At 30.1% G+C, this 26,446-nt stretch overlaps 1 protein-coding gene across 3 annotated transcripts in view; it reads right to left on the reverse strand.

The window, feature by feature from the left end:
• The window catches only part of LOC145277833 (protein cereblon-like), a 189,422-nt gene that overhangs the window by 65,616 nt on the left and 97,360 nt on the right, over positions 1-26,446 (reverse strand). For all 3 annotated transcript variants that reach the window (XR_013868213.1, XM_080129748.1, XM_080129750.1), the window contains exons 4-5: positions 26,184-26,351; positions 4,679-4,853 (exon numbers count right to left, since the gene is read on the reverse strand). Coding sequence is in view for 2 of the 3 variants with exons in the window: in XM_080129748.1 (XP_079985874.1) it covers positions 4,679-4,853; positions 26,184-26,351 (343 nt within the window). In the remaining variant the exon portion in view is untranslated. The remainder of the gene's footprint in view (positions 1-4,678; positions 4,854-26,183; positions 26,352-26,446) is intronic.

Below are 26,446 nucleotides of genomic sequence, written 5' to 3' on the forward strand. Positions count from 1 at the left end.
GTAGTCGATTAACACACACGTCAAACTTCTAAAGCTTGAATTCGTTTCACAACTACGGCAGTTGATTAACACACACGTCGAACTTCTAATCACACTGATGCAGTTGATACACACTGTCCTCAATCTTCTGAACATACTCCTTTTATTGTCCAAGCGTTCGTCATCAGCCAATCAGTGGCCAGAAAAGCAGTCACGTGAGGGGTGACGTCATCAATCAATAATCTTACAAAAACCACAGCCGCCATTTTTAATTTCTGCCCTCCCTGTGATCCTCCCAGCAGGTAAGACAACACGCGCAGACATGTGGTCGCTTTCTTCCTTCATTCTGTTTGACTTTAACCCCCTCCCTCGGTCTCAAGATCACACATGCGGCATTGCAGCCGCGGTCGTTTGTTACGAGCACTCCTACGGAGGGGGATTAGCTGGACTTCTTCATCTTCATCAGTGTCCACAGTCCTACTATTCGGCTGCGCTCCATCTTCATCCGAGCTCTCAGAAAGTGTAACAGACCTGTCACCATTAACGTTGCCAGCAGTCCTTCCATCAAGCTTGGCTCCATCGTTATTGGGGCTCTCAGAAGAGGCGCTGGAACTATCGCCATCTGTGCTGAGGCTCTCAGCCATGTCATCACGGCAATGGGGCATAGGTCGGATCCACATTTCATCATTGGATGATTCATCACTTTCGCTGTTCGCCATTTAGTTTGTATCAAGGGCGGGCCGGACATCCCTCACATGCCGTGGAGTACCATCAACCAGCACAGCCTGCTCACTAATTATGCCGGTGATCCGTCCTCTTCTGAAACTGGTCGTACATCGGTTATTGGGAGGCCTTACCCAGACGGTGTCCCCTAACTTATACCGTCCTTGCGTCCTCTCTTGATTAGGCAGGCAGGCGTCAATGCCCTTAACACGCACTCGATAGCAATGTATCGCATTAGCAGGTGCACTTTCAGCAGTCACGTCATTCTTTGGTGTTGTATTGTACCTATATACTGCCTCTGCAATCGTACATTGCTTCTTTGCTGCTATCCTCTTCACACTTCGGTGGCACCGCTCCGCTATACCGTTGCCACTCGGTACATATGCACACCTGTGTCTAAGCCAGATCCCCCACTCGTCTACGAAACGCCTGAATTCTCCGCTGCAAAAGGCTGTGTCGTTATCAGTGAGAATCTCTTCAGGTGGCCCCCGCTCGTAAAATATGGACTCTAATTGATGGTTGACACTAGCCGAGTCCTGTCTTGTTAATAGTCGCCAGATCGCAAACCTCGTTGGTTCGCAATCGATCAGTGTGAGGAAGTGCTGACTACCATAATGGGTTATGTCCATGCCTAGTCGGCTCCAATTCTCGTCGACTTCCAGCCAACCTTTCTGCCATTTGGTGGGAGCAGGGTCGATTGACTGGCATATTTGGCATTCCTTGACCACTGCTTCTACTTTGCTTTTGGACACTGACGGGTTGGTTAAGTGTACGAAATAATATGTCCGTCTCACTCCGGGGTGTCCACTGTCATGGTGTACCTTCTTGATTTTATCCGTCTCCTCAACAGAAGCAGCACATAAAGACCTTGGTTCGGTTTCTTTCTTCATTGCATCGAACCATCTCTGGTGCACACGGGTAAGTCTATCAGCAAGATTGCAGGTTGAAGTGACAAGCACCGCATTCACCGATAGGTCGTACTCTTCCACCAAGTTCCTTATTGTCTCCAACCTTCGTCAGATTAGCATTTCGGTAGCCGCCTTGGTGCGCACTCTCTTTTGCCTGTTAGTGTGTCAACTATCCAGTGGTGTACGCACAGCGAATCTGTGCATATGCATAATTCTTTGACTTTCCACTGGAGTGCCAGGTTTATTCCTTTTATTACCGCATCCAACTCTGCCAGGTTGATGTGAGCAGCATCATCCATTGGTCGCAACCAGCAGGCATCCTCAATCACAGACCTGTTCATCTCCAATAGCGCCCCAATCGCGAGGGAGCTCACATCCACCCACACATTTAGTCTGTCTCCCTGGACGCACCAATCTCCTTTAGTGGGGTCCTCCTGCTTGACTCTTGTGATGGTCTCCTTCACCATGCGCAGCAACAGACTGTCCGCCGTTTCGTCATCCCAGCCTTTGGTAACTGCACTCGCCCTCCTCTTCATGATGGCTGTCGCGGCCCGAGTCCATCCACATACTGGTAAGTGTCCCACCAGTTTTCCACACAGGGAAAATATAGCCCGCCTCGTGAGGACATGGGGCACTTCAGGAACTGCAGTTCCATGCCCCCACTTCAAGGTCCCTCGCTCCTGTTGAACGCTCAACCCCAAGACACGAGCGCCATCCTCCAAGCGTTTTGGATTCTTACACATCAGTCCAAGTTTAGCTAGCTTGGCCCTCACACGTGATGACGGCACAATGTTTTCATTCACGTATATGTCGTCAAGGTATGCTGATGTCCCCTCTTTTACGGTCTTATCCTGTGACAATACAGCATTGACAATCGTCTTCATTATTTGGGGTGCAACGTTCAGCCCAAAGCCCAGTCTTGTGAGGCAATACCTCCTACCGGCAAACACTACCATCTGAAACGGCCACATTGTCTCGCTAACCCGGACCTGCAGATATGCTCTTCTCAGATCCAACAGGGACACATTAGAACCCAGCTGGCGCCACTCGTAGTTTACTAGCACACACGTCAGCATCAGCTGTGAACGCATCAACATACGAGTTCAGTTCTCGGTAGTCCATTACGGGCCTGACTTTGGCTTTGTTGTGCTGAGCAACCACCATTAATGGGATCAGACCCTTAGGAGGTCCAAGTTTCTTGTAGGGATAGGGAATCAGTCAGCCATTCTCGATCCATTTGCGAAGTTCTTCTTCGTACGCGGGCCTCATGTGGTCGGGCACATGGTATTCAGTTATTCCATTCTGCAGTTTGGCTGGTTCCCGGTTTTCCGACCACTTCCATGAGGCAGTCCAAGCCCTCTTTTGCTCGTCAAATTCGATGCTGAAGTCTGGTTGGTCGATCCTTAGCGCAGCACACACTGGGGCTTTCTCCTGAAAATGTACCGCCCCCGTCGCCATTATATAGACACCACCAAGGGCTCTGATGGCATCATATCCTAGGAGCAGATCAAAACTCAGGGGTTTTTCGAGCACTACCAGCACCTCTAGGTTAGCAGAGCTTCCATTTTTCGTCCGAATGTTTACATTGCCCACCCCGCAACATGTGCGTGTCTCTCCACTGATGGTAGTCACTCTGACGTTCTTCTTTTTCCAAGTGTGGCAGAGATCTGCACATACGATAGTGCGGGAGCACCCGGAATCGAGGAGTGCTGAGCACAGTGTTTCGTTGATATATATCGGGATGACTGGCAGCGTCTCATTTAATTTCTGCGTGGGGAAGAGGTCGACGCTGATACCTTGTCCCCGGTTCCGTTTTCCGGACACTCTTGAGCTATATGGCCAGTTTCCTTACACCGGTAGCAGCGAACAGCCGTTGGTTGTTGCCGGCAGTTCCTTGCAATGTGGCCCTGTCCATTGCATCTGTAGCATATGATTCCCCCATGTGGACCGGGTCCCTGATACGGTTTCTTATCATTCGGTGTGGACTGAGCAGCAGCAATTACTGGTTCCCTCATCTCGGAGTAATTCTTCATTACAGTCCTGGCCCGATCTACTAGGTCATTAAGGGGCAATGAATCTGCACTTGAGCTAGCTCGTAGTAGTTGCTTTGCTCCTGTCGGGAGTCCTGCTAGGAATTTGCATGCTAAAGCCCGCTCAGGCAGTCCACCAAACAACACTGTCAACTTCGTCAGCTCTGCCAAGTACACGTCGACCGTTTCGCCTGGACGTAAGGTCCTTGCCTCAAGTTGCTCCCAAGCAGTGGTGGGGTCAATTGCAAACGCCTTGAACAGTGCCGTCTTGATTTTCTCGTAGTCCTGTTTGCCCTCATGGCTGAGCTGTTGATACACCGCAAAGGCGCCGCCGGACAATCGGCGGCCAGAAAAACAGTCACGTGAGGGGTGACGTCATCGCTCAATAATCTTACAAAAACCACAGCCGCCATTTTTAATTTCTGCCCTCCCTGTGATCCTCCCAGCAGGTAAGACAACACGCGCAGACATGTGGTCGCTTTCTTCCTTCATTCTGTTCGACTTTACATATAGATTGATTATTAAGTCTGTCTTACACCTTTTACCTAGGTAGAGGGGAGGGTGCAATTGAGAATACATTTTAGATTTTTTTATAGATTCCATCCCAATTTCTTGCCATATAAGATTTTTTTTTTACTTACAGCTATATGATATTAGGTGCCTATCAGAGTTCAAAAACATGTGTTTAAATGATGATCATCAAACCTGCCATGAATAGAAACATTTGGATACCTTCTTTACAAATAAACTCTTGAACTTGATATTCATGTTATTCATGTTCATCGTTGTCATAGAAACTGCATTTACTCTATGAATTTCCAAACAAGAAAAAAACCAAGTGTATCTCAATTGAAATGGATATTTGTTAGAAGTTAAAGCAAATTGACGCAATAGGAATAACACCATTGCATATGTGGTCGAAGTATCATAATTTTTTTTTAAAAAAGAACAACGCCAATATATACAAGGTTCCACATGTATTGCTACTTACTTGAAGAGAAATTTTTATATCATTGTTTTTAATGTAATATTTCCTACCTGTCTTTTTCTGGGAATATTGATGTCAGCAAGGATGTGACTGTCTACAGCTGTTTTCAAGTATTCTTGTTGTGCTGGACAGCAACAGAATCTGTAATGGCTCTGGGGTCGAGCCCCTTCCAAATGATCGGATAAAACTCTTTCTGGTAATATGCGTACTTTAGCCATTAATATTCTGCAAAAACAAAAAATAAAATTTACACAAGTACTTATTTGTATTTCTTCCTTCATCTTATACTGATATAAAACCATTATCACTAAGAATTAAAATAAAACACTGCAACAGGCAAAGAGAAAAGAAAAAATATAAGTACAGTAGAACCCCTAAGATATGTGGAATACAATGTTTTGTCATGGCCAAGGTTACGGTATTTGCCCCACCTTACAGTGTTATTTATAATGTTATTTAATTATGTACATGTGTATTATATATTGTATTTATAATGTTATTTAATTATGTACATGTGTATTATATACTGTATTTATAATGTTATTTAATTATGTACATGTGTATTATATACATGTGTACTGTATTTTGTTACTAATTTTTAATGCTGTATCCCGGGGTTCTACTGTAAAATGAAAAGGTACCTGTATGGAGAAGATCTGGTAAAGTACAAAGTTAAGAAGCTTAAGCGTTGGTTCTCAGTACTTTCAATTATATCTGAAAGCTGTGAAGATGAAATTATGAACATTTACAAAAAAAATATTTTAAAAAATGTTATTTTTGTTAGTCATCTCTCATGAAATCACTTCAGAATGAGATAAAATGTTGCATTTTATTGAATATTTTTGTAGGAGGTCATCTCACATGCATACAAAAATAGAAATTTCAAATTTTTCATTTTTGGGGGAAAAAATGGCACTTCAAATGTGATAAATTGTGTCTGATCTGTTAGCCATGGAACATGATTGTTTTTTTTTTTTTTGTCGCTTTTTGTTTACATGTAAAAATTTTCTTGCAAAAGCTTCATTTTCTTTCAATAATCTAAAAAATATATTTTTTATTTTATGAGTGCTTATTGTGAAATAAATAACATTAGAAGCCATATATCTTTAATAAAAATATATGACTATTTAATGTCTGCAGATATTACAAAAAGATATTAAAAAAAAACTAAAAAAAATCTCTTCACGTTTTTAACTTTTCATGCAATCCATAAATCTGTAAATGAATCCAAATGAAAATGATCCATAATAAATATTTGGATTACAAAAAACACAATTTCTACTCATAACCAAATTTTTATTTCCATTCAGTTCCATGAAACTTCTTACACAGTCATTTTTTAGTCAAGTAAACCTTTTCAGGTTATTTAATGCAGAATTCATTTTCATAATTCAAATCAAATCATTATTATTATTATTACAGGTTGATTTTTTCTTTTTAGATAATTGTTATTTTATCAAATTGCATGAGAAGAGCTATGTTAAAGATACTTAAAACCGTTTGAATTATGCAAATACAATCAGTTGTTCAAAAGTTATGAGAATTTTAAGTGCCAAAATTTAGGCTTTTCCCTAGATATTTTTCTTTAGAAAAAGTGGGCAAAATTGTGGACCTCAACACTTCAAGAAATTCAGTAATTTCGCCAACATTTATTTATTTATCAAGTTATTCTCATGAAACTTGGCAGTCTTATGTAAAATTTTGTGCTCTTTCTGATTATGCAATCAAATCTGATGTATCTCTTTACCATAAGCCATGAATTATAAATTAAGATGTACAAATTTCAAATTTTTAAAAACTGGCTCATGGTATCATACTGTGAGCATCTATTCATGAACAAAACTAAAGATTATAGTGGCATTTAAATATAGCTTTATTGAGAGTAGGTATTTTCTGCCTCCTCACCAAAGGAGGGCTTAATCTGGGTGTAGCCATTGAATGCCTAAAGAGCATTCATGGCCGGTATTTACCTCACAGAAAAAAAAAAAAAAAAAAAAAAAATTGAGTAGATATGAATTAATCTTAGAAATAGAGATTTTGGATTTCTGTAAAAGATGGAAATTCCCATAGTCAACCAGAACTTATGCATTTTGGGACCAGTTCAATTTTCAATTTTGTAAATCCTCTCTATCTAGCCCAAAATATACCCCTATTTTCTGAGATGCAACCATAAATCATACTCTACATGAATCCTTGATATAGCATTCACAATACCAGGATACCAGGAATCCTGATAAGCAACAACTATATATTCACCAGTTAATGGTAATTTTTGCCATTTCTATTCTATTGTTTTACTGAAAATTAAATTATGTAAACAAAGAAATAAAACACTAATTTTTTTACCTTGTTTCCACCTTAACATTTAAAATGATTACTCTTATATGTTTTAGGGTATGCTGAAAACGAATATCACATTCAAATTTTCTGTAAATAAGTAGTTTTCTAGATATTAAGCAATGTCTTTGCTTATGTTATCGCTGGTAGCCATCTTGGTATGCACAAGCGCTAACATAATTCCAAGAAACTATGCGCAAACGCAAGTACCAAGATGGCCACCAGCAATAACATAAGAAATGACATTGCTTAATATCCGGAAAGCTACTTATTTGCGGAAAATTTAAATGCGATATTCGTTTTCAGCATACCTGAAACCTTAAAACGTAGTCATTTTAAAGAAAAATGTTATGGTGGAAACAAGGTAAAAATTTACAAATGGCATCACAATGAAATTCTTTATCGAACCACCTAATTATTATTATTTTTTTTAGATAACTTCAGTTAAAAAAAAAAAATGGGTTTGTTTTACAGATTCGAAAAAATGGTCTTGCCAATGAGTTAAAAATAAATTCAAGTTTCACAATATATTTTATTTAATTGTTAGGTGAAAGTACAGAATAGTTAACAAAACACCCTTCCTTCCCCATGTTAAGAATGGGTTTCTAAATAATAACGTTATTATTTCAGTATGGTAGCATAAGTGCACAAGTACCTTTTATTTGTTATATATTTGTTTTTCTTTTTGTTTTTTGCTTTTTTTTACCACTAAAAACGAACGCATGTACTTTGTATATTTTGTTGTTTTTTAATGTTTTGAGTATTAATGTACAAAATTAATGTACAAAAATAATGTACAAAATTAATGTACAAAAACAACAAAATAGTATTGTTTGAAAATCAAATTTGAAAAACTTGATAACTTTTTAAATTGACAAACTCAGAATAAAAAATAAACTTTTTTCTGCTTTCGTTTTCTATTTTTAAGTGAATAAAAAATCGTTAATATGCTGACAGTGATGGTTAACAAAAGCAAGCCGTTTCTCTTTAATTTGAATTTCTATAAAAGATAACATTTTAAAGAAATTTCTGCACAATTAATAATTATCAAATCTTTACATATTATACATAAAAATACTTATGAAACTATTATATATATATCAAAATATCAAATATATATGCCGATTTATCTTATCAATTTGGAAATATTCTTCATCAACTTTGCTTGATCGTAAATTTGCTTCCTGTGGTCATAAAAATAACAATCAAACACCAGTAGAGATGGACTTCTTTTTTATATGACCTGTAAAATTTCAGCCATATCCAATCAAATTTAACCCAGCGCCTATGTATCCAAACGTAACGTATGAAATGTAAACAATGAAAAAAATGGTTTCCCTTTTTGCTGTCGTCATTTTTTACCGTTTTTTTTTTTTCAATTTTAACTTGGAGCATAAAAATATTGAACGCATAAAAGAAAAATAAATTAATATCATTGGAATGCTTATTCTATTCTCTTTTCATCGATGTAATTCTTTTAAAAATTGACCAACAAATAAAAAAGATATGACTTTACTGATGTCCGCAGAAATACAGAATACGCTTGCTATGCTGCTTCTGCTATTATTATTATTATTATAATATTATAATATATATATATATATATATATATATATATATATATATATATATATATATATATTATAATAATAATTCTGATTTCGTTTATCAACGTCTCTCTGGAAAGGGATGGGATTCATTTCCAGAGGATTTCCCTTAATCCCGGCTTCAAACCAGGAGCTTCAAAGATCAAGGGTTTTCCTAAGGATGTTGGTGGTACCTATAAGTGCAGAGGTCTGAAGGCCGCCTAAAACATCAGGGATTTGTAGTTTTTTCAATTGTCCTCCCAGACGACATGATACTACTCCTGGTGTACCAACTACAACCGGGATTATTTGTATTTTTAACTTAAGCCATTTTATCAGCCACTTCTGCTATATCCTGAAAAAACCTTCCATGCATTTTCTTCCTATCCATACGTTTCACATAAATAATTGATAAATTCGAGTTGGTTCATAAAGCCCTAGTATGTATTTGTACTTTGGACGAGGGTGATCCACATTTAAAAGTTCTTAAATTACAACGTCATCGTCAAATACAATGCAACAATTTAAATAAAAGTTAAAGTTACTGCTCCTCACCACCACCACTTTAAAATTTTTTAATAAGCATAATCCTTATTAGAAGCTTGAAAGAAAAAATATCAGTTCACAATCTTAATGAGGGATTGTCAGATCGTGTAACAAAAGATTTTACAAAGTAAAGACGTATACACTTCTTTTTGGCTTAATAATAATATCATTTCTTATACAATTATGTTTCAAAGAATGTGAATTCACCCTCGTCCAAAGTACATATACATGCTAGGGCTTTATGAACCAACTCGAATTTATCAATTATTTATCAAAGTAATCTAAAAATCATTTCTATACAAAATAAAACCAATGAAGCATTTGAAATTATTTTTTTTTTTATTTTTTTTATTTTTTAGAATGGTCTGACAAGGATTTGCATGTCATGGATATCAAAACAAGAAAAGTTTTAGCAATGTTTGGTACATTTCACATTCGAAGTAGTGTAGCAAGGCTGTATCAAAAGAGGAAAGATGGTGAGAGAGGATTGAAAAGTGTAAAAGATTGTGTTAGAACCGAGGAGATGTCGTTGAAGGAGCATGTGGTTAGAAGTGAGGAGTGGATGCTTAAGGTTGTGGCCAATGAAGTGGAGGTATGTGAGACCAAGGTTGATTATGTGAAAGCAAAACTTATTAACATAAGGAAAGCTCAACACTATTTAGAGGAGCAAACAAATATATTAATTGAAAGATAAGGAATAAAAATTATATATAACTTTATTATATCATCAGAACAATAAGGAAAAGTAAAGGAGGAAGATAAAAAAAAAACTCTTAAGGCCATGGCATTGTAAAGCTAAATGCTTCTCATCAAAAGAGGAGAAGGGTCAGAATTATACAAAATGCAAATATAGATCAAAATTGGGTTAATGACATTTTCATATGAAATGAGAATGAAGGAATAAGATATGGTAAAAAATAATTAAGAAATATTAAAAGTAGGTACAATATATAAGAGTAAATCAGAAGAGTAGTATATATGTAGGTAATAATAAAAAAATTAAAATATGGGCGACTATAAAATAATGTGGATCATTAAGGAAGAGTAAATAATAAAAGTAGAAAGGAAAAGATAGATGAGAAAGCCGAGAAAGAAGGAAAGGAGATAGAAAAAACAAATAAGGGATATGATACATCATATAAAACAATCTGAAAGTAAAAATAGGATCAAAAAACTTTTTAAAATTCGGATTAAAAAAACTTTACAATGTTCAAAAAGAGGTCAAAAATAAAAATAAAACATTTATAGTTCAAGTAAAATCTTTAGAGCAGGGTTCTGGGAAGCGAAGAATATCGCAACTGTTTATAAATGCAACATATTTTTATTCCTTGTTATGTTGGGAAGTGAATCTTCATTTTGTTTAGAAATAAATTTATCAAGAAGGAATATTAGCATTGACCACAAATTTCTAGATACTGATTTTAATTTAAAAGACAGTTTCCATGCAAGTGAAGATAGTTTACTTTTGATTTGTTAAAATTTATAGGGGCAACTTTTCTATTGTGGCTTTTGCTCAATACAGGAGAAATTTTTGGTATTCCAGGTGGCAACCAAAGAAAAAAGCAGCAGCAGTTTGTTTTATGTCTTCAAAGATAAAATATCTTTGAAGACATTTTTTGACCGGAATCGGTTATAGAAAGTCCCATTCTAACATTTTGTATTAACTTTATTGTTCATCTTCATTCAGTGAGTAAACGAAAAGTGTTAGTAATAGAAAGGTTAAATGTGCTTAATGGAGAAAGTTTGTTATGGATATCTTTGAGTCAGGACAAAGAAAATGTTACTATAACTTCCAAAGTCTGGGAGCGGAAGTACAAGTCCATGAGAAAAGAATATTGTAAGCATATGTACTCATGTAGTATTGTGTTAGTTTGTGAGACTAGCAGAGTTCATATCATTATTAGGACTTGGAAAGTTTGTCAATGTGGCAGGCAAAGTGTTACCATCTTATTAATTCCACATGCCAATGCAAAGATGTGCACCAATAAGGCGTTTTTGGTAGTTGTTCTAAGTGACATGGAGAGTTGAAAAGCTTAGCTTTCTTGCCACTAAAAAAGATTGAAAAAAATTTTTTTTTTTTTTTACAAAGGAGTCCCCACTTATCAAGGCCCAGAGGCCACTCGAGGATAAGGATTTATGAGTGTACAGTGGTCAAGGGGAACATGTCAGTCATCGATAGTAGTGGAAATTTGGCAAATTAGATTACTTAAGGGGATGGCTCATCGAGAATTTGTTTATGTCGAACTTGAAGACAACCATATTGTAGTCAGCTGGAAAGCAGGAATATGGAAGAGCTCCACAGGTGTGCAGTTCTAAGTAAGAAGCTTTGTTCATAGAATCTACATTTAGGTTTAGGCACAGATAAAGAGTGGGGGAAATTATTGATAGTGGTTTCAACTAGACGAGTGTTTTTCGTGAAAATCAGATCGGGAGGCAGAGAGTGGAGTTCAGACGAACACTTGCCATGAAAATAATGATAAAGCAGAGACAGGCTCATGACGTTTCTTCTGTGGGAAAAAGATTGCAGGGAAGAGAAAAGGGCATCCCCCACGAGGCTACAAAGTCTATTTTGAACTCTGTCAGAGCAGGATAAGTTGCTTCTAGCAGCACCTTCCCAGATGTGGCAACAGTACTCCATCCTTGAACGCACTTGGCTCTTATACATGTAGAGAATTGCATCAGTGAGATATCAACTAGAACAATAGAACAATCCCATCAGTTTCCCAGCGGCCTTGGCAATGGATTTGATGTACGAGTTTAGGAGTAAAGGTCAAGCCTAGAAGTTTGTCAAAACATGGAGCCTCCTCAAGTTGAGAGCTATTCATTTCAATTGATGCCAGACAGGGATCAGAGCGTTGATGATGGAAAGAGAGAAGTTTGGTCTTAGACGCATTAAAAATTAACCAGCCACTTTTTTCCCCATTGCACCACATGCTCAAGATCAGAGGAGAGAGAATCAGAGAGAACTTGGTCATTTATGGCCTTTGAAGTGTTGACATAGATAAAAGTGTTGTCAGCATAAATGTCTACAAAAAATTTTAGAATGTGATTTGGGAGATCATTGATGTAGATCAGAAAAAGAGTTGGGTCCAGGATTGATCTCTGATGATCTCCAGCATTAATTCTGTGAGCTTCAGATTTTTGCCCATCAACCACTAGTCTTATGAACCTCTCAAAGAGAAATTTTAATAATTGAAAAGATGTTTCCAGCTATCTCGAGATTTTGTGGAGTAGACCTTTATGTCACACCCTATCAAAAGCCTTTGATATGTCAAGGGCAATTACCTTAGAAAGGAAGCCTCCATCGAGATTTGCTAATCCTATGAGATATAACTGTTAACACATCAGCTGTAGATCTAGCAGAACGGAAACCATATTGCATGTCAATGAGGAGGTTACTTTTGCTGAGGTGGTTGATTACTTCTCTATTTAACACAGATTCTAACAACTTACTCATGACGTACAGGAGACTGATTGGTCTGTATTGAAAGGGAGATGAGCAATCACCTGAATTTTTAAATACAGGGCATACTGATGAGATTTTCCAGAGCGTTGGGAAGCAATTCTCCTTAAGACAATCTTTAAATAGCTTTGTAAGTATGGGAGCTAGTTCTAGATGCATTTCTAGAACAAGTGCTCGGGTAGCATAAGAGGTTGTTTCTGATTGACATAAGGAACTAATCCGAATTAAGTATTTGTTTCAGTACGAAACAGTCAGGTCAAGCCAATATTTTAGACATCATTTTTCTGTGGCTGCTGTTTTGTTGTCTTAACTACTACTACTGCACAATTTTATTTGTGTATAATACTTTAAAAATAATATATTTGTGTATAATACTTTAAAAATAATATATTTGTGTATGATACTTTAAAAATAATATATTTGTGTATGATACTTTAAAAATAATATATTTGTGTATAATACTTTAAAAATAATATATTTGTGTATAATACTTTCAAAATAATATATTTGTGTATAATACTTTCAAAATAATATATTTGTTTATAATACTTTCAAAATAATATATTTGTGTATAATACTTTAAAAATAATATATTTGTGTATAATACTTTCAAAATAATATATTTGTGTATAATACTTTCAAAATAATATATTTGTTTATAATACTTTCAAAATAATATATTTGTGTATAATACTTTCAAAATAATATATTTGTGTATAATACTTTCAAAATGATATATTTGTGTATAATACTTTAAAAATGATCTATTTGTGTATAATACTTTAAAAATGATATATTTGTGTATAATACTTTAAAAATGATATATTTGTGTATAATACTTTCAAAATGATATATTTGTGTATAATACTTTCAAAATGATATATTTGTGTATAATACTTTAAAAATAATATATTTGTGTATAATATTTTCAAAATGATATATTTGTGTATAATATTTTCAAAATAATATATTTGTGTATAATATTTTCAAAATAATATATTTGTGTATAATATTTTCAAAATAATATATTTGTGTATAATATTTTCAACATAATATATTTGTGCATAATATTTTAAAAATAATATATTTGTGCATAATATTTTAAAAATAATATATTTGTGCATAATATTTTCAAAATAATATATTTGTGCATAATATTTTCAAAATAATATATTTGTGCATAATATTTTCAAAATAATATATTTGTGCATAATATTTTCAAAATAATATATTTGTGCCTAATATTTTCAAAATAATATATTTGTGCCTAATATTTTCAAAATAATATATTTGTGCATAATATTTTCAAAATAATATATTTGTGCATAATATTTTCACAATAATATATTTGTGCATAATACTTTCAAAATAATATATTTGTGCATAATATTTTCAAAATAATATATTTGTGCATAATATTTTCAAAATAATATATTTGTGTATAATATTTTCAAAATAATATATTTGTGCATAATACTTTCAAAATAATATATTTGTGCATAATATTTTCAAAATAATATATTTGTGCATAATATTTTCAAAATAATATATTTGTGCATAATACTTTCAAAATAATATATTTGTTCATAATATTTTCAAAATAATATATTTGTGTATAATATTTTCAAAATAATATATTTGTTCATAATATTTTCAAAATAATATATTTGTGCATAATATTTTCAAAATAATATATTTGTGCCTAATATTTTCAAAATAATATATTTGTGCCTAATATTTTCAAAATAATATATTCGTGCATAATATTTTCAAAATAATATATTTGTGCATAATATTTTCAAAATAATATATTTGTGCCTAATATTTTCAAAATAATATATTTGTGCATAATATTTTCAAAATAATATATTTGTGCATAATATTTTCAAAATAATATATTTGTGCCTAATATTTTCAAAATAATATATTTGTGCATAATATTTTCAAAATGATATATTTGTGTATAATATTTTCAAAATGATGTATTTGTGTATAATATTTTCAAAATAATATATTTGTGTATAATATTTTCAAAATAATATATTTGTGTATAATATTTTCAAAATAATATATTTGTGTATAATATTTTCAACATAATATATTTGTGCATAATATTTTCAAAATAATATATTTGTGCATAATATTTTCAAAATAATATATTTGTGCATAATATTTTCAAAATAATATATTTGTGTATAATATTTTCAAAATAATATATTTGTTCATAATATTTTCAAAATAATATATTTGTGAATAATATTTTCAAAATAATATATTTGTGCCTAATATTTTCAAAATAATATATTTGTGCCTAATATTTTCAAAATAATATATTTGTGCATAATATTTTCAAAATAATATATTTGTGCATAATATTTTCAAAATAATATATTTGTGCCTAATATTTTCAAAATAATATATTTGTGCCTAATATTTTAAAAATAATATATTTGTGCCTAATATTTTCAAAATAATATATTTGTGCATAATATTTTCAAAATAATATATTTGTGCATAATATTTTCAAAATAATATATTTGTGCATAATATTTTCAAAATAATATATTTGTGCATAATATTTTCAAAATAATATATTTGTGCATAATATTTTCAAAATAATATATTTGTGCCTAATATTTTCAAAATAATATATTTGTGCATAATATTTTCAAAATAATATATTTGTGCATAATATTTTCAAAATAATATATTTGTGCATAATATTTTCAAAATAATATATTTGTGCATAATATTTTCAAAATAATATATTTGTGCATATTATTTTCAAAATAATATATTTGTGCCTAATATTTTCAAAATAATATATTTGTGCATAATATTTTCAAAATAATATATTTGTGCATAATATTTTCAAAATAATATATTTGTGCATAATATTTTCAAAATAATATATTTGTGCATAATATTTTCAAAATAATATATTGTTGCCTAATATTTTCAAAATAATATATTTGTGCCTAATATTTTCAAAATAATATATTTGTGCATAATATTTTCAAAATAATATATTTGTGCCTAATATTTTCAAAATAATATATTTGTGCCTAATATTTTCAAAATAATATATTTGTGCCTAATATTTTCAAAATAATATATTTGTGCATAATATTTTCAAAATAATATATTTGTGCATAATATTTTCAAAATAATATATTTGTGCCTAATATTTTCAAAATAATATATTTGTGCCTAATATTTTCAAAATAATATATTTGTGCCTAATATTTTCAAAATAATATATTTGTGCCTAATATTTTCAAAATAATATATTTGTGCCTAATATTTTCAAAATAATATATTTGTGCCTAATATTTTCAAAATAATATATTTGTGCATAATATTTTCAAAATAATATATTTGTGCCTAATATTTTCAAAATAATATATTTGTGCCTAATATTTTCAAAATAATATATTTGTGCCTAATATTTTCAAAATAATATATTTGTGCCTAATATTTTCAAAATAATATATTTGTGCCTAATATTTTCAAAATAATATATTTGTGCCTAATATTTTCAAAATAATATATTTGTGCATAATATTTTCAAAATAATATATTTGTGCATAATATTTTCAAAATAATATATTTGTGCATAATATTTTCAAAATAATATATTTGTGCATAATATTTTCAAAATAATATTTTCAAAATAATATTTTCAAAATAATATATTCGTGCATAATATTTTCAAAATAATATTTTCAAAATAATATTTTCAATATTTTCAAAATAATACTTTCAAAATAATATTTTCAAAATAATACTTTCAAAATAATACTTTCAAAATAATATTTTCAAAATAATACTTTCAAAATAATACTTTCAAAATAATATTTTCAAAATAATACTTTCAAAATAATATTTTCAAAATAATATTTTCAAAATAATATTTTCAAAATAATATATTTGTGCATAATATTTTCAAAATAATATTTTCAAAATAATATTTTCAAAATAATATTTTCAAAATAATATTTTCAAAATAATATTTTCAAAATAATTTTTTCAAAATAATACTTTCAAAATAATATTTTCAAAATAATATTTTCAAAATAACACTTTCAAAATAATATTTTCAAAATAATATATTTGTGCATAATATTTTCAAAATAATATATTTGTGCATAATATTTTCAAAATAATACTTTCAAAATAATATTTTCAAAATAATATTTTCAAAATAATATATTTGTGCATAATATTTTCAAAATGATATATTTGTGTATAATATTTTCAAAATAATATATTTGTGCATAATATTTTCAAAATAATATATTTGTGCCTAATATTTTCAAAATAATATATTTGTGCCTAATATTTTCAAAATAATATATTTGTGCCTAATATTTTCAAAATAATATATTTGTGCATAATATTTTCAAAATAATATATTTGTGCCTAATATTTTCAAAATAATATATTTGTGCATAATATTTTCAAAATAATATATTTGTGCATAATATTTTCAAAATAATATATTTGTGCATAATATTTTCAAAATAATATATTTGTGCATAATATTTTCAAAATAATATATTTGTGCATAATATTTTCAAAATAATATATTTGTGCATAATATTTTCAAAATAATATTTTCAAAATAATATTTTCAAAATAATATATTTGTGCATAATATTTTCAAAATAATATTTTCAAAATAATATATTCGTGCATAATATTTTCAAAATAATATTTTCAAAATAATACTTTCAAAATAATATTTTCAATATTTTCAAAATAATACTTTCAAAATAATATTTTCAAAATAATACTTTCAAAATAATACTTTCAAAATAATATTTTCAAAATAATACTTTCAAAATAATATTTTCAAAATAATATTTTCAAAATAATATTTTCAAAATAATATATTTGTGCATAATATTTTCAAAATAATATTTTCAAAATAATATTTTCAAAATAATATTTTCAAAATAATTTTTTCAAAATAATATTTTCAAAATAATACTTTCAAAATAATATTTTCAAAATAATATTTTCAAAATAATACTTTCAAAATAATATTTTCAAAATAATATTTTCAAAATAATATATTTGTGCATAATATTTTCAAAATAATATATTTGTGCATAATATTTTCAAAATAATACTTTCAAAATAATATTTTCAAAATAATACTTTCAAAATAATATTTTCAAAATAATATTTTCAAAATAATATATTTGTGCATAATATTTTCAAAATAATATTTTCAAAATAATATTTTCAAAATAATATTTTCAAAATAATATATTTGTGCATAATATTTTCAAAATAATACTTTCAAAATAATATTTTCAAAATAATACTTTCAAAATAATATTTTCAAAATAATATATTTGTGCATAATATTTTCAAAATAATACTTTCAAAATAATATTTTCAAAATAATATTTTCAAAATAATATTTTCAAAATAATATATTTGTGCATAATATTTTCAAAATAATACTTTCAAAATAATATTTTCAAAATAATATTTTCAAAATAATATTTTCAAAATAATACTTTCAAAATAATATTTCGAAAATGACAATGTTTTAATTACATGACTTTGCACTCGAGGACAAAAGATCTAAAAGATAAAATATAATCCTATATATTTTGTTAATTAAAGGAAAGGTTGTTTTTAATTAAGAAAAAAACAAAACGAATTGTCTAACTTTGTGTAAAGCGATTTTCAGAAAAGGTAATACTTTTTTTTTCACAAACTTTGAGGGGTTGCCTGATTTTTTTTCAATCTGGACAACGGTAAAAAAAAATATCTTCGTAAGAGCTGCTAAAAACAGCCTATCCTGCCTTGACAGAGTACAAAATAGACTTCGTGGCTTAGTGGGGGATGCCCTTTTTTCTACTTTGCAACCTCTCTCCCACAGAAGAGACGTTGCGAGCCTATCTTTGTTTTATCGTTATTTCCATGGCAGGTGCTCATCTGAACTCCAATCTCTGGTCCCCCTTCGCCAATCTTTCACGAAAAACACCCGTCTAGCCGAATCCACTGTGAAAAATTTCCCCCACTCTTTATCTGTGCCTAAATCAAAACATGAATTCCATGAACAAAGCTTCTTTCTTAGAACTGCGCACCTGTGGAACTCTGTTCTGTCTGCCTGCTTCCCACCTAACTACAACTTGGATGTCTTCAAGTCCAACATTAACAAATTCTTAATGAACCGCCCCCTTAAGTAAACACTTCATCAAATCTCCACACTAACGTAATGTACTTGCAATAACCCTTATCCCTGAGTGGCTTCCGGGCCTTGATAAGTGGTGACCACTGTATAGAAAAAAAATATACAACCGATATAGGGTAAATTTATGAAAATTTACTCCAATTTTGTAGCTCGTCTTATCTGATTCTCTGATGGTCACCTTATACACCAAAATAAGTGGTATGTTTAGATCAACTTGTTTGCAGCAACAAATTTTTAGTTCTGCTTCAAATGTCATTCAAATTATTAATTAACCCACATTGAAAAATAATTCCATTATATGAAAAAAGGTTACACATCAATTTAGTGGGACAAGGATTAGAATTTTAATTAACATTTTAATACAAAATTTCCAAGTAAATAAAATATTACACAAATTTGATTTTAAAGATTGTAAAATTTATACCATTGTATAAAGTAGCGTTCTCCCAATAATAATCAATAGGAGTCATATTAATCTTGTTACAAATTATGCTCCATTATAAACTGTTTCCAGTTATTTTGTTTGTTTTTTTCCTAGTAAAAAGTGAAAGGATTATGCAAACATGTAAAAGAGTGAAAGTATTATGCAAACATGTAAAAAAGTGAAAGTATTATGCAAACATGTCAAAAAGTGAAAGTATTATGCAAACATGTAAAAAAGTGAAAGTATTATGCAAACATGTAAAAAAGTGAAAGTATTATGCAAACATGTCAAAAATTGAAAGGATTATGCAAACATGTAAAAAAGTGAAAGTATTATGCAAACATGTAAAAAAGTGAAAGTATTATGCAAACATGTAAAAAAGTGAAAGGATTATGCAAACATGTAAAAAAGTGAAAGTATTATGCAAACATGTAAAAAAGTGAAAGTATTATGCAAACATGTAAAAAAGTGAAAGGATTATGCAAACATGTCAAAAAGTGAAAGGATTATGCAAACATGTCAAAAAGTGAAAGGATTATGTAAACATGTCAAAAAGTGAAAGTATTATGCAAACATGTCAAAAAATGAAAGTATTATGCAAACATGTCAAAAAGTGAAAGTATTATGCAAACATGTCAAAAAGTGAAAGGGTTATGTAAACATGTCAAAAAGTGAAAGTATTATGCAAACATGTCAAAAAGTGAAAGGATTATGTAAACATGTCAAAAAGTGAAAGGATTATGCAAACACGTCAAAAAGTGAAAGTATTATGCAAACATGTAAAAAAGTGAAAGCATTATGCAAACATGTCAAAAAGTGAAAGGATTATGCAAACATGTAAAAAAGTGAAAGTATTATGCAAACATGTCAAAAAGTGAAAGGATTATGTAAACATGTCAAAAAGTGAAAGTATTATGCAAACATGTCAAAATGTGAAAGTATTATGCAAACATGTAAAATTGTGAAAGTATTATGCAAACATGTCAAAAAGTGAAAGGATTATGCAAACATGTCAAAAAGTGAAAGGATTATGCAAACATGTCAAAAAGTGAAAGGATTATGCAAACATGTCAAAAAGTGAAAGGATTATGTAAACATGTCAAAAAGTTAAAGGATTATGCAAACATGTCAAAAAGTGAAAGGATTATGTAAAAATGTCAAAAAGTGAAAGGATTATGCAAACATGTCAAAAAGTGAAAGGATTATGCAAACATGTCAAAAAGTGAAAGGATTATGCAAACATGTCAAAAAGTGAAAGTATTATGTAAACATGTCAAAAAGTGAAAGTATTATGTAAACATGTAAAAAAAGTGAAAGGATTATGTAAACATGTCAAAAAGTGAAAGGATTATGTAAAAATGTCAAAAAGTAAAAGGATTATGCAAACATGTCAAAAAGTGAAAGGATTATGCAAACATGTTAAAAAGTGAAAGGATTATGCAAACATGTAAAAAGTGAAAGGATTATGCAAACATGTCAAAAAGTGAAAGAATTATGCAAACATGTCAAAAAGTGAAAGTATTATGTAAACATGTCAAACAGTGAAAGTATTATGTAAACATGTCAAAAAGTGAAAGGATTATGTAAACATGTCAAAAAGTGAAAGGATTATGTAAATATGTCAAAAATTGAAAGGATTATGTAAACATGTCAAAAAGTGAAAGGATTATGTAAACATGTCAAAAAGTGAAAGTATTATGTAAACATGTCAAAAAGTGAAAGGAGTATGCAAACATGTCAAAAAGTGAAAGGAGTATGCAAACATGTCAAAAAGTGAAAGGATTATGTAAACATGTCAAAAAGTGAAAGTATCATGCAAACATGTCAAAAAGTGAAAGGATTATGTAAACATGTAAAAAAGTGAAAGGATTATGTAAACATGTCAAAAAGTGAAAGGTTTATGTAAACATGTCAAAAAGTGAAAGGACTATGTAAACATGTCAAAAAGTGAAAGGACTATGCAAACATGTCAAAATGTCAAAGGATTATGCAAACATGTCAAAAAGTTCAAGGATTATGTAAACATGTCAAAAAGTGAAAGGATTATGTAAACATTTCAAAAAGTGAAAGGATTATGTAAACATGTCAAAAAGTGAAAGCATTATGTAAACATGTCAAAAAGTGAAAGGATTATGTAAACATGTAAAAAAGTGAAAGTATTATGTAAACATGTCAAAAAGTGAAAGTATTATGCAAACATGTCAAAAAGTGAAAGCATTATGTAAACATGTCAAAAAGTTAAAGGATTATGTAAACATGTCAAAAAGTGAAAGGATTTTGTAAACATGTCAAAAAGTGAAAGTATTATGTAAACATGTAAAAGAGTGAAAGTATTATGCAAACATGTCAAAAAGTGAAAGGATTATGTAAACATGTCAAAAAGTGAAAGTATTATGCAAACATGTAAAAGAGTGAAAGTATTATGCAAACATGTCAAAAAGTGAAAGCATTATGTAAACATGTCAAAAAGTGAAAGTATTATGTAAACATGTAAAAAAGTGAAAGGATTATGTAAACATGTCAAAAAGTGAAAGTATTATGCAAACATCTAAAAGAGTGAAAGTATTATGCAAACATGTCAAAAAGTGAAAGGATTATGTAAACATGTCAAAAAGTGAAAGCATTATGTAAACATGTCAAAAAGTGAAAGGATTATGCAAACATGTCAAAAAGTGAAAGGACTATGCAAACATGTCAAAAAGTGAAAGTATTATGTAAACATGTAAAAGAGTGAAAGTATTATGTAAACATGTCAAAAAGTGAAAGTATTATGTAAACATGTCAAAAAGTGAAAGTATTATGTAAACATGTCAAAAAGTTAAAGGTTTATGTAAACATGTCAAAAATTGAAAGGATTATGTAAACATGTCAAAAAGTAAAAGTATTATGTAAACATGTCAAAAAGTGAAAGTATTATGTAAACATGTCAAAAAGTTAAAGGTTTATGTAAACATGTCAAAAATTGAAAGGATTATGTAAACATGTCAAAAAGTGAAAGGATTATGTAAACATGTCAAAAAGTGAAAGGATTATGCAAACATGTCAAAAAGTGAAAGGATTATGTAAACATGTCAAAAAGTGAAAGGATTATGCAAACATGTCAAAAAGTGAAAAGAATTATGTAAACATGTCAAAAAGTGAAAGGATTATGTAAACATGTCAAAAAGTGAAAGGATTATGTAAACATGTCAAAAGTGAAAGGTTTATGTAAACATGTCAAAAAGTTAAAGGATTATGTAAACATGTCAAAAAGTGAAAGGATTATGTAAACATGTCAAAAAGTGAAAGGACTATGCAAACATGTCAAAATGTGAAAGGACTATGCAAACATGTCCTCATCATTAATAATAGTAGCAAAAGCAAGATGAGTTTCTATTTCTTCTTCCATTTTTTCCTTTCTCTTTCCTTTATTTTTCTTTCTATTTCTCCTTTTTGTTTGCTGTCTTTCTTTCTGATTATATATTTACAGTTAATGCCAACTTTCCAAGTTTGATTTTTATCTTGAACAAATATTTCATTAAATGAGGTTCCTGCTCTATATTTTATAGCCCATGATCCTTCAGGTTATGGTTCATTTATGATCTATTTTAATGAATGATATCATTTGTTATGATGTCATAAAAGATCTTTTCAGTGGTGGAAGAGTATGGCACATCCCTCATACATTGGCTATAACAGAAATTTATAACTAAATTAAAACTATTTAAGATGAGTGAAACTGGTAGTCAAATCTTCCATTACATTCAATACATATATTTTAAATTTAGTATTTTGATATTTTTAAATTTTATTCAATTTGAAGTTTTATTTAAAGCTTCTGTTAAAAACTAGTTGATGAGTTTTTTTTTATATGTAGTAATTTTAAAAGTCTTTAATCTCAATTCTTTTTTTTTATATTTTTACATGTAAAAAGTTGAATAACTCTTCCAATATAACAACAAACTTTTTTTTATTCCTTATCTTAAAATTAGACAAGTATAAAAGTTTTAGACTTATATTTAATGGATCACTTTTTACAATAAGTTGGGTAAGATATACACATTTTCCTCAACTGCCAAATTGGGCCTCGGGTTGTGTTTATGTTAAAAATAGGAAGGTTTTTATGGATTTACTAGTGAAAGAAATTCAGCTTAATCTGTATGATGTCATAAATCATAAGTTTCAATGTGTTAGCTGCTAAAATAAAACTTACATGAAAAAAGTTGCTCTTCTGATTCTTTTTGTATTGTTGCTGTAGAAATTTTGTGACGACACGTCACACAAATGTATTTCTAAAAATTATTACTTCTAATTCATTTTTTTGTGAACTATGGCATTATATTTATAAAATGGGACCTGGGGAAATTCCACAGCGGACTCTTTCATACATAATATATTGATGTTGGTATTCTATGGATGTTCAACATAAATGGAGATGCCCTGATATATTATTGTAGTTCTTTTGTTAAAATTACAAAAGTGTTTATCTGGCACAACCCGGTCATAAAGTTGCTTAAATATGATATTTTAATTCTTGCAGATTTTGTATATATTATTAATGAGTTAATGTTCTATCGATTTTTATATATTATAAAGTTGTGATTTCAAAAATAAAAAAATACATCCATATGACTTGGGTGCATCAGCTTGAATCGAAACCAAAACTTCTGAAAAAAAAAATGTGTATATATATATATATATATATATATATATATATATATATATATATATATAATTTAAGTTCCTTTAGCTATAATTGAAACCGAAACCAAAACTTATGAAGAATTCTTGATAAAATCATTTATAAAAAAAATAGAGTGCCATCAGCTAAAACCAAAACTTATGAAGAATTCTTGGTAAAATTATTTATTACAAGAAATGGAAGTCCATAACAATTAAACGATAGTCACTCAGATGTAACCGTGACACAAAATAAATAACACATACGCTATCCTATTCACAACATTCAACTAACTTTAAGAAGCATTAATTGAGATATCAAGATAAATTTAGTATTTTTCTTTATATCTTGCAGAGTACCTATATTGGGGGAAAATATTAGTTTGGATTATCTACTAATGTGACAACTCATTTTTCTGTTTGTGTAGGTGTGTATATATTTTCTTTCTTTTCTGAAGAAAGTTTATTTTGAGTCATATAGTGTCAAAAACAATATATGTTGCAATGCTCTATCATTAAATTCTGGATTCAAATTTAAATGATCTCAAAACGATTGTAAACTAAATTGTCATTCCTGGTACTAACTTGAAATCTACTTTAAAACATTCCTACTAAATGTTCTCAACTGTCTAAGGTTTCTCTGTATAGAGATTTGTCAGAACCTGACATAAGGATACTTTTCTCTACACGTAAACCGTGACTAAATACTCAAAATCACATAGTATTCGTGGCTCAAATAAAATCTCTTCAGTATGGTTAATCCACATTGGCTTTTACAAGGAATGGTGCACCTTCTCCAAGTGATATTACATCACATAAGAACCACAAATCTGGATATTCCACCAGACTAAATGAATTTTTATTCTGGAATCTGGTAAGACCAAGAAACCACATGAAAGATATACTATAACATATTTAAATGGTCAATTCAGGAGAGGAAAATTGTTTTCAACTTCTTTATTAACTCTGTGTTTGAGAGTGAAAGGAGAACCTTACCAGAATATTAAAATATCTATATATCTCTTATTTGTGTGTGTGTGTCACCACTTATCAAGGCCAAAAGGTCATTCAAGGATAAGGGTAAATGAATGTAAGGTGGTAGTGTAGTAATTGTTAAGATTGGGTAAAATTTGGATTAATTAAGAGGACGGCTCATGAACTTGTTTACATTGGACTTGGGAAGCAGGCCAATTGAAACAGTGTGGCACAGGCGGGCAGTACTAGGAAAGAAGCTTTGTTCATGGAATCTGCATTTTAGATTTAGGCACAGATAGAGAGTGAGGGAAATTATTAATAGCTAGTTGAGTGTTTTTAGTGAAAGTTTGGCAAGAGAGGGCCATAAATTGGGGCTAAGACGAGCACTTGTTATGAAAATAATAATAGAGCAGAAACAGGCTCGTTACATCTCTTCTGTGGGAAAGAGATTACAGGGAAGAGAAAAAGGGCATCACCCACCAGATTTTAAAGCAAGCGCAAGCTTATCTATATATATATGTTTTATAAATTTAAAGAAATCCACATAATGTAAATAACATCACTTAAATATTTTTAACTAAGTGATCTCTTGATAATCTGCAAAAAAGGTATTCATCTTTTAATTAAGTGTTAGCCCCAGGAAGGGGCCTCCTTGATTTCTGAGAACTTCAACTGAAGTAAAATAAAACACAACCAGAGTTATAATACTCTATATATATTTTCTTTTGTTTGTTTCATCCTTAAGCATTTCTTCTGTTTCATTTGTTACTCTAATGTGGAAATCGTATATTTTTCACTTGATTAAAGTTTTTATATAAATTTTATTTCATTTCCATTTTTATTTCAGATATACATTGTGTACACACGTTAAGAAAAGAGGAAAAAATGTGGTTTGGAAGTGGCTGTGGAAAAGTCAACAGCATGATATTTGTTTAAGAAGAACTTGGAAAACAATTTCAATCCAAGTTGCCCACCTATCCAGCAATTATTACTCTAATGGGTTTTGATGTAATTGGAACAGTGGGAGATTTGCTATCTCCAGGTTATCAACCAATTAACCAGCTAAGCATTAGACTGAATTGGTAGCTTCACATAATGCTTAGAAGTCACTTAAAAGAGTATTCACGGAACTTGGCATATCACAAACGAGTGTAAGGTATATGTTAATTATCATCTGTATCAGCCATTCACATGACCATTCCTTCCAAGATTGTATATTTTTTGAGAAATTCAAGATAAAATTACAGATATCAAATCTTCATTATGATTACTATAATTTTGATTTTTTCGTATTCTTTTTCTTAAAAAAGTTACAACAGTAGCAGAAAGAGTTTATACAAAGTTTACTCACCCATGGGTCTGTCTGTGAAATTCTATGACTCTAAATCTTTGACGACCCCTAGCCTTCATTCGAACCGTGGCAATACCTGATCGTGCATCTGTCTCATCTTTTATAGAATAGATTTCAGCTGTGGTACCGATACTGGCCATTGATGAAGAATTATCATCAGGAGTATAACTGAAATAAAAATATGAAAATGTTTTTATTGAATTACAATCAATCATTTAAAAAAAAAGGCATGAATTTTTATTGTCTACATTGACCAATATCTC

This window comes from Euprymna scolopes, chromosome 6 (genome assembly GCF_053919585.1).
Source record: "Euprymna scolopes isolate OS-2025 chromosome 6, ASM5391958v1, whole genome shotgun sequence".
Taxonomy (NCBI): Eukaryota; Metazoa; Mollusca; class Cephalopoda; order Sepiida; family Sepiolidae; genus Euprymna; species Euprymna scolopes.